Genomic DNA, 8,785 nt, shown 5'->3' with positions numbered 1-8,785 from the left:
GTGATAAAGTTTCCTTCATTTTGTGAAGTGCTATTTATTAACAATCGATATCGTATGAAGTGCTATTTATTGACAATTGATCGTATGACATGCTATTTATTGACAATTGATATTACTCTCCTTCATTGTGTGAAGTGTCACCAGGTTGCTGTGAATAAAACCCTGCCCGGTCAAGACTGATTGGGGTTCCTGAGCATGAGGTTGAAGTGGGCTTATAATAATGTTGTCCACTCCTTTTATGTAATAAATATTATGGTTAAATTAACCTACACTCTTGTGTCTTTCTTAAAGCTAAGAACTTAGCGGGTGTAACATATATATTTAGATTCTAGTGTTTATTGTAACCATATTTATTGTAATGTATAATATAACTGATATTCAGGTCATATTACAGACCCTCATCTGCACCTTTGATCACACTGCCTACTTGCTCATATGCTTATATTCAGAGTTAATTATATTGTTTACACTGCCTATTTTTACCTTTCTACTGTACTATAATATTTATTGCCTGTATTTATGTCTTACTATTACCATGCCGGGCAGCGTGTCTTTTACCAACAAACTTGCAGTTCCGTGTTCGGGTTCTGCGATCTGATTGGCCACTGACGTACGCTCTCTCTACGCCCAAACAGCGCGTTACGCTAGTTCTGCCTCTAACCTCTAACAGCCTGCAGCCTGCTAGCATTATCCAATTCATATCAATCGAAATAACGTATTGTTTTCATCTCTCTATATTAACATGATTCCATCAACACAACATACATGTTCAAAACACGACAAGACAGTTTGCATCACTTCCCACGGTTATCTGCACTTATTCTACCGGTAGTGCGGTAGTTGTTGCCACGGTATTGGGTCTTTGGGTGACCAGACCACCGCCCCGCGAGCCCCGCGAGACTTATTTCCTGTGCGCCTAAAATTCTACCTGGTCTCGTCCCATGGGGCTCGCAGGACGGTGGTCTGGGGCTCGCGGGACGTGGTCTGGGGCTCGCGGGGCGGTGGTCTGGGGCTCGCAGGACGGTCCACACACCGCTATCAGTGTTCTTCTTCCCCGCCAATGAAGTATTCACCCAAAGACCCAATACCGTGGCAACAACTACCGCACTACCGGTAGAATAAGTGCAGAGAACCGTGGGAAGTGATGCAAACTGTCTTGTCGTGTTTTGAACATTTATGTTATGAAATCGATAATGCTAGCAGGCTGCAGGCTGTTAGAGGTTAGAGGCAGAACTAGCGTAACGCGCTGTTTGGGCGTAGAGAGAGCGTACGTCAGTGGCCAATCAGATCGCAGAACCCGAGCGCGGAACTGCAAGTTTGTTGCCCATACCTGAACCCCCCCCCCCCGCCCCCATACTGCTATAATGCCTAAATTCCCCCAAGGGGATCAGTAAAGGAATATCTGATCTCATCTTATCTCTTTCCAGTGCGTACAACAAGCAATGGGCAGAAGCCCAAGTGGAGCTGAGCAGTCTGCTGACTCAGGAGCTCCCTGTCGAGCCCCCTTGTCCAGAAAAGGACCGGGTGGTGTTCGTCCAGCGCGTGGCCACCCTCTACGTACGTTACATTCAAATCTTCCGGCAGCTGGAGGAGGCCTACGACCAGGTGGTCCACCCCCAGAAGAGACGCGTGATCCGGGGGGTCCTGGAGGGCGTGATGGGGAGAGTGCTGGAGCTCAAGCACGAGATGGTGGAGAAAGAGTTCTCGGAGTACCACTACCTGGATGATGTGGTCCAGGATCTGAAACTCACACCTGTGAGTCTCAGCAGTCAATAATAATAATAATACACTTTATTTGTATAGCACCTTTCATACAAGAAGTGCTTCACAGCAGTAAAAAAAAGACATAGGCAAAAATGTGCACAAAATTGGCAGATCAAGAGCAATGCATGTGTGACCCGTGTGATCTCGCTCTGCATTGTGTTTCGATTCGACCCCTGTTAAGGGATCGCCCTGAGTGGGAGTTGAACCCCGGCCTCGCGCGCCGCGGGCGGCATCACAGACCACCGTACCAAGAGGTGAATTCACTTTTTTTTTTTTTTTTTTTTGTCTTTTCCCCCTCCATTTTCCTCCGATTTTCTCCCATCCCAATGTTAGTCGTATGCCAATTCCCAGTCCCTTCCTGGTCGCTGCGCACTTACCCCCCACAGTCAGATCATCTGGGAGAGTGGAGGCTACCACGTGCTTCCTCCGACACACGTCCAGCCAATCACCGCTTCTTTTCACCTGGCAGCGCGGATTCTCATTGAGAGGGCATAGCGTGTGGGAGGACCACACTATCCCCCTCAAGTCCAATCCGCGCTTAGCAGGCGCCCCGACCGAACTGTAGGAGTCGCTGTTTACAACGACCCGGACCCACCCCGCCAGCTTCTCCCACCCTCTAATACAGCCAATTGTATTAGTGCAGACGGCCAGCCAAGCTGGTGACAACCCCGGAACAGGCGAATCCAGCTCACAGCTCCGGGGCTGGTGACGAACGCAATCTCCGCTCGGCCACCTAACCGCCTGAGGTGAATTCACTTCTAAGTACTGGGTCTGGATGCCTCTGGGGAGTGAGTTTACTTGCAGTACCGCTTAACGTCCACAGCCACTTCACTATACAAGTCCCTCGTGACTGTGGATAGACATGCGGTACCTCCGTTACACATGAAGTGCAGACATAAAACAAGTATACAATGAGCATAAAATAGACAGCAGCAAAATAGACAAATTCAAGGTAAGGCATAGAACATTAAATCACATAGTTTTTCACATTAGGATCTAACATCTTAATAGGCCTCTTTGTTTATGGTTTAATTATCACTGATAGGCCTACTCATAATATAGACAATTACATTAAAAAAAAATTTAATTATGTTTTTGGTAGATTTTTATTTGTTTGTACTACCGGGCAGTCCGGTAGAGGGAGAGAGAGAGGAAGAACGGGAGACAGAGCGGGGGGAAGACATTCGGCAAAGGACGCCGGGTCCGGGATTTGAACCCCAGTCAGCCGCTTTGCGATGCAGTGCGTTACATGGGTCGCCACTTGGGTGCACAACAATTAACATTTTTAATAAAAGAGTAAAATATAATAGACAAGAGTAAAATAGTGCAGTGCAATAAAATAGTTTGTAAAATAGAATAGACAGAATAAAATAATGCAATAGTGCAGTGCCCACGCTTTACAGAACAGTTTAAACAATTACAATTACTGTTTAAACAGTTTAAAACCCAGTCTTTCATAGTTTAAAACCTGATCTACTTACAGTATTTCCTCCTGTTTGATACCCACACAGTTTAAAACCTGACAGTCTTTCTTGCTTGATACCCACACAGCCCAAAACCTGACAGTCTTTCCTCCTGTTTGATACCAGATAGTCTCCTGTTTGATACCCACACAGTTTAACAATCAACATAAATATTTAATTTAATTTAAACCTTTATTTAAACTCGAAAGGCAACTGAGGTTTCCCTCATTTACAGTCACGTCGAGTGTACATACAGAAATAAGCAAAGAAAAGGGCATATAAAATCACACAGCACATAAAATCATAACAATAAGACAACACGGCGAGTAAGGATAAAAGTAGTAAGGATAACAAATCTATTAAAACACATACAACTTGATTGACAAAGGTTGGAGATCAAGGTTTTAAACTCTGCACCAGAGGGGAGAATCTCAAGCTTTAAGGACTGTTGGAGTTCATTCCATGAGCTAGGGGCATCATAGCAAAATGCATATTTACCCTGTTTACGAGCAAACTGGACCTTAAGGACCAGCCAGTCACTAGAATGGGATCCATAGGTACCAACATTCCATTCCAATAATGATTTTGTATAAGGAGGTAGCTTACCAAAAATGGCCTTAAAAATGAACAAATACCAGTGTTTTTTTGCGCCTCTCCATCAGAGAGGACCAACCAACCTTCTTATAAAGGACACAGGGATGAGTGTTGTATCTATCATTATCTGTATGTCATGTATGTCATATATGTTATGATGAATTGAAAATGGGGGACCCTGATGTAAACAAGACGAAAGCCTTTCTCTGGTCTGCATCCCCTTAACAATTGTATTGTACCCATTCTGCAATCTGTTAATACAATTTTAAATCAATCAATCAATTAGTGATGAATCTGAGGGCAGAATAATATACAGAGTCCAGGGATTTAAATATCATAAAGGTGCTGTCTTGGGGGCAGAAGTGACCAGCAGTCCCCGTTCACTTAACATACTTCATAACCAGGCAGGGACTGTAAAGGTTGGCTCATGGTAATGCCCTTCCCCAAAAAAGAAGGAATGCTATATAGATTCTTCAATCGCCACGAAACCATGAGAGCTGTTGTCTTTGATTTCCCCTTATAGGCAGACATAGAGATCCCTATCCCTCGCTATTTCATCAGTGAACGCAGCGAAATGCTACAGGAGCGAAGGGCGATGTTAAAGGACATCCTCAACAGGATGGAAGGTACTCCAGAGAGACCCCAAGTGAGTTCTACACTGGCTACAGTTCAGTCGAGGGAAAAAACAACATACTGTACTTGATCATGTTATTTACTATTTACTTGGTCATTCATTCAAAAATAAGATTACAGTATTTTTACAGTATAATCTACATCAGGGGTTCTCAAATTTCTTTTTATACCACACCCCCATTTTATTTAGGATTCTTTTTGGCGACCCCACACTTAAGGTATCGTGTCATTTCAATGTGGAATTAAGGAATATCAAAATAAAAGCACATGTTTTTGACTTTGATCATGCATATTTATTAGACAATTATATTACAGCACTATGTTATCAATACAAATTTATAAAACGAGGCATATTTAGCCAAAATATGTTGCCAGAACATACAAAAATATATAAAAAAATGTATTTCTTGTATTAAAGAAAATTACTTGCCAATGCGCTGTCACCTACCCACGACCCCACTTTGGGTCGCGACCCGTAGTTTGAGAACCACTGATCTACATATTACTACAGTATCAGTTTACCACTTCTTCTATTGTCCCTGTCAGTCTGTAGCATTAACAATGGACCTGGAGGAGGCGGTTAGGATCATCCAGGTAGCAGAGAGAGCTCGCCAGGGGCGCACCAGGGCCATGTTCATGAAGGAGATCCACAGGGGAAAGGAGAGGCAGAGCTGGGACCGTGACAGGGATCTGGGGGCAGCTGCTATTGACTCGGCTGTGGTCTGCATCCAGAAGGTACTGTGTGCACCGTGCTCATCAGGGGGGGTAGTGTAGCTACATCACTATGTACATTACCCCTCCCTCCCTCCCTCCCTCCCTCCCCCCCTCCCTCCCTCCCTCCCTCCCTCCCTCCCTCCCTCCCTCCCTCCCTCCCTCCCTCCCTCCCTCCCTCGCTCGCTAGATACAGATAATCACATGGTTTCATAGACATGAGCTCTGAGATGTACAACTTCTCATTGTACGAGATACAAATGATGACAAATGAAGACTTCATTCTCAGGTGTGGAAAGGCTACATACAGAGGAAGAGGACCTTAAAGGAACGTGAGGAAGAGCTGATATTTCTGGGCATGGTGAGTTAAACAGACGTGACGCTGGTTGTGTCTGGTGAGTTAAACAGACGTGACACTGGTTGTCTCTGGTGAGTTAAACAGACGTGACACTGGTTGTCTCTGGTGAGTTAAACAGACGTGACACTGGTTGTCTCTGGTGAGTTAAACAGACATGACACTGGTTGTCTCTGGTGAGTTAAACAGACATGACACTGGTTGTCTCTGGTGAGTTAAACAGACGTGACACTGGTTGTGTCTGGTGAGTTAAACAGACGTGACACTGGTTGTCTCTGGTGAGTTAAACAGACGTGACACTGGTTGTGTCTGGTGAGTTAAACAGACGTGACACTGGTTGTCTCTGGTGAGTTAAACAGACGTGACACTGGTTGTCTCTGGTGAGTTAAACAGACATGACACTGGTTGTCTCTGGTGAGTTAAACAGACGTGACACTGGTTGTGTCTGGTGAGTTAAACAGACATGACACTGGTTGTCTCTGGTGAGTTAAACAGACGTGACACTGGTTGTCTCTGGTGAGTTAAACAGACGTGACACTGGTTGTGTCTGGTGAGTTAAACAGACGTGACACTGGTTGTGTCTGGTGAGTTAAACAGACGTGACACTGGTTGTCTCTGGTGAGTTAAACAGACGTGACACTGGTTGTCTCTGGTGAGTTAAACAGACGTGACACTGGTTGTGTCTGGTGAGTTAAACAGACGTGACACTGGTTGTCTCTGGTGAGTTAAACAGACGTGACACTGGTTGTGTCTGGTGAGTTAAACAGACGTGACACTGGTTGTGTCTGGTGAGTTAAACAGACGTGACACTGGTTGTGTCTGGTGAGTTAAACAGACGTGACACTGGTTGTCTCTGGTGAGTTAAACAGACGTGACACTGGTTGTCTCTGGTGAGTTAAACAGACATGACACTGGTTGTCTCTGGTGAGTTAAACAGACGTGACACTGGTTGTGTCTGGTGAGTTAAACAGACGTGACACTGGTTGTGTCTGGTGAGTTAAACAGACATGACACTGGTTGTCTCTGGTGAGTTAAACAGACATGACACTGGTTTTGTCTGGTGAGTTAAACAGACGTGACACTGGTTGTGTCTGGTGAGTTAAACAGACGTGACACTGGTTGTCTCTGGTGAGTTAAACAGACGTGACACTGGTTGTGTCTGGTGAGTTAAACAGACGTGACACTGGTTGTCTCTGGTGAGTTAAACAGACGTGACACTGGTTGTGTCTGGTGAGTTAAACAGACGTGACACTGGTTGTCTCTGGTGAGTTAAACAGACGTGACACTGGTTGTCTCTGGTGAGTTAAACAGACGTGACACTGGTTGTCTCTGGTGAGTTAAACAGACGTGACACTGGTTGTCTCTGGTGAGTTAAACAGACGTGACACTGGTTGTGTCTGGTGAGTTAAACAGACATGACACTGGTTGTGTCTGGTGAGTTAAACAGACGTGACGCTGGTTGTGTCTGGTGAGTTAAACAGACGTGACACTGGTTGTCTCTGGTGAGTTAAACAGACATGACACTGGTTGTGTCTGGTGAGTTAAACAGACATGACACTGGTTGTCTCTGGTGAGTTAAACAGACGTGACACTGGTTGTCTCTGGTGAGTTAAACAGACATGACACTGGTTGTGTCTGGTGAGTTAAACAGACGTGACACTGGTTGTGTCTGGTGAGTTAAACAGACGTGACGCTGGTTGTGTCTGGTGAGTTAAACAGACGTGACACTGGTTGTGTCTGGTGAGTTAAACAGACGTGACACTGGTTGTCTCTGGTGAGTTAAACAGACGTGACACTGGTTGTCTCTGGTGAGTTAAACAGACGTGACACTGGTTGTCTCTGGTGAGTTAAACAGACGTGACGCTGGTTGTGTCTGGTGAGTTAAACAGACGTGACACTGGTTGTCTCTGGTGAGTTAAACAGACGTGACACTGGTTGTGTCTGGTGAGTTAAACAGACGTGACACTGGTTGTCTCTGGTGAGTTAAACAGACGTGACGCTGGTTGTGTCTGGTGAGTTAAACAGACGTGACGCTGGTTGTCTCTGGTGAGTTAAACAGACATGACGCTGGTTGTCTCTGGTGAGTTAAACAGACGTGACACTGGTTGTCTCTGGTGAGTTAAACAGACATGACACTGGTTGTGTCTGGTGAGTTAAACAGACGTGACACTGGTTGTGTCTGGTGAGTTAAACAGACGTGACACTGGTTGTCTCTGGTGAGTTAAACAGACGTGACACTGGTTGTGTCTGGTGAGTTAAACAGACATGACACTGGTTGTCTCTGGTGAGTTAAACAGACATGACACTGGTTGTGTCTGGTGAGTTAAACAGACGTGACACTGGTTGTCTCTGGTGAGTTAAACAGACGTGACACTGGTTGTGTCTGGTGAGTTAAACAGACGTGACACTGGTTGTCTCTGGTGAGTTAAACAGACGTGACACTGGTTGTGTCTGGTGAGTTAAACAGACGTGACACTGGTTGTCTCTGGTGAGTTAAACAGACGTGACACTGGTTGTCTCTGGTGAGTTAAACAGACGTGACACTGGTTGTGTCTGGTGAGTTAAACAGACATGACACTGGTTGTCTCTGGTGAGTTAAACAGACATGACACTGGTTGTGTCTGGTGAGTTAAACAGACGTGACACTGGTTGTCTCTGGTGAGTTAAACAGACGTGACACTGGTTGTGTCTGGTGAGTTAAACAGACATGACACTGGTTGTGTCTGGTGAGTTAAACAGACGTGACGCTGGTTGTGTCTGGTGAGTTAAACAGACGTGACACTGGTTGTCTCTGGTGAGTTAAACAGACGTGACACTGGTTGTGTCTGGTGAGTTAAACAGACGTGACACTGGTTGTCTCTGGTGAGTTAAACAGACGTGACACTGGTTGTCTCTGGTGAGTTAAACAGACGTGACACTGGTTGTGTCTGGTGAGTTAAACAGACGTGACACTGGTTGTGTCTGGTGAGTTAAACAGACGTGACGCTGGTTGTGTCTGGTGAGTTAAACAGACGTGACACTGGTTGTGTCTGGTGAGTTAAACAGACGTGACACTGGTTGTCTCTGGTGAGTTAAACAGACGTGACACTGGTTGTCTCTGGTGAGTTAAACAGACGTGACACTGGTTGTCTCTGGTGAGTTAAACAGACGTGACACTGGTTGTCTCTGGTGAGTTAAACAGACGTGACACTGGTTGTCTCTGGTGAGTTAAACAGACGTGACGCTGGTTGTGTCTGGTGAGTTAAACAGACGTGACGCTGGTTGT

General features: G+C 45.4%; 1 protein-coding gene across 1 annotated transcript in view; it reads left to right on the top strand.

The window, feature by feature from the left end:
- Positions 1-1,427: 1,427 nt before the first annotated feature.
- LOC311248134 (dynein regulatory complex protein 11-like) overlaps positions 1,428-8,785 on the top strand; it is a gene marked incomplete at both ends in the record, with an annotated part of 148,328 nt that continues 140,970 nt past the window's right edge. The window contains 4 exons of the mRNA XM_084339076.1: positions 1,428-1,755; positions 4,345-4,467; positions 5,001-5,189; positions 5,455-5,526. Coding sequence (XP_084195202.1) covers positions 1,428-1,755; positions 4,345-4,467; positions 5,001-5,189; positions 5,455-5,526 — 712 coding nt within the window. The remainder of the gene's footprint in view (positions 1,756-4,344; positions 4,468-5,000; positions 5,190-5,454; positions 5,527-8,785) is intronic.

This window comes from Notolepis coatsorum (genome assembly GCF_963971535.1).
Source record: "Notolepis coatsorum genome assembly, contig: SCAFFOLD_514, whole genome shotgun sequence".
NCBI lineage: Eukaryota > Metazoa > Chordata > Actinopteri > Aulopiformes > Paralepididae > Notolepis > Notolepis coatsorum.
The sequence above is the reverse complement of the archived record's forward strand: the minus strand, read 5'-3'. Positions and strand labels throughout refer to the sequence as shown.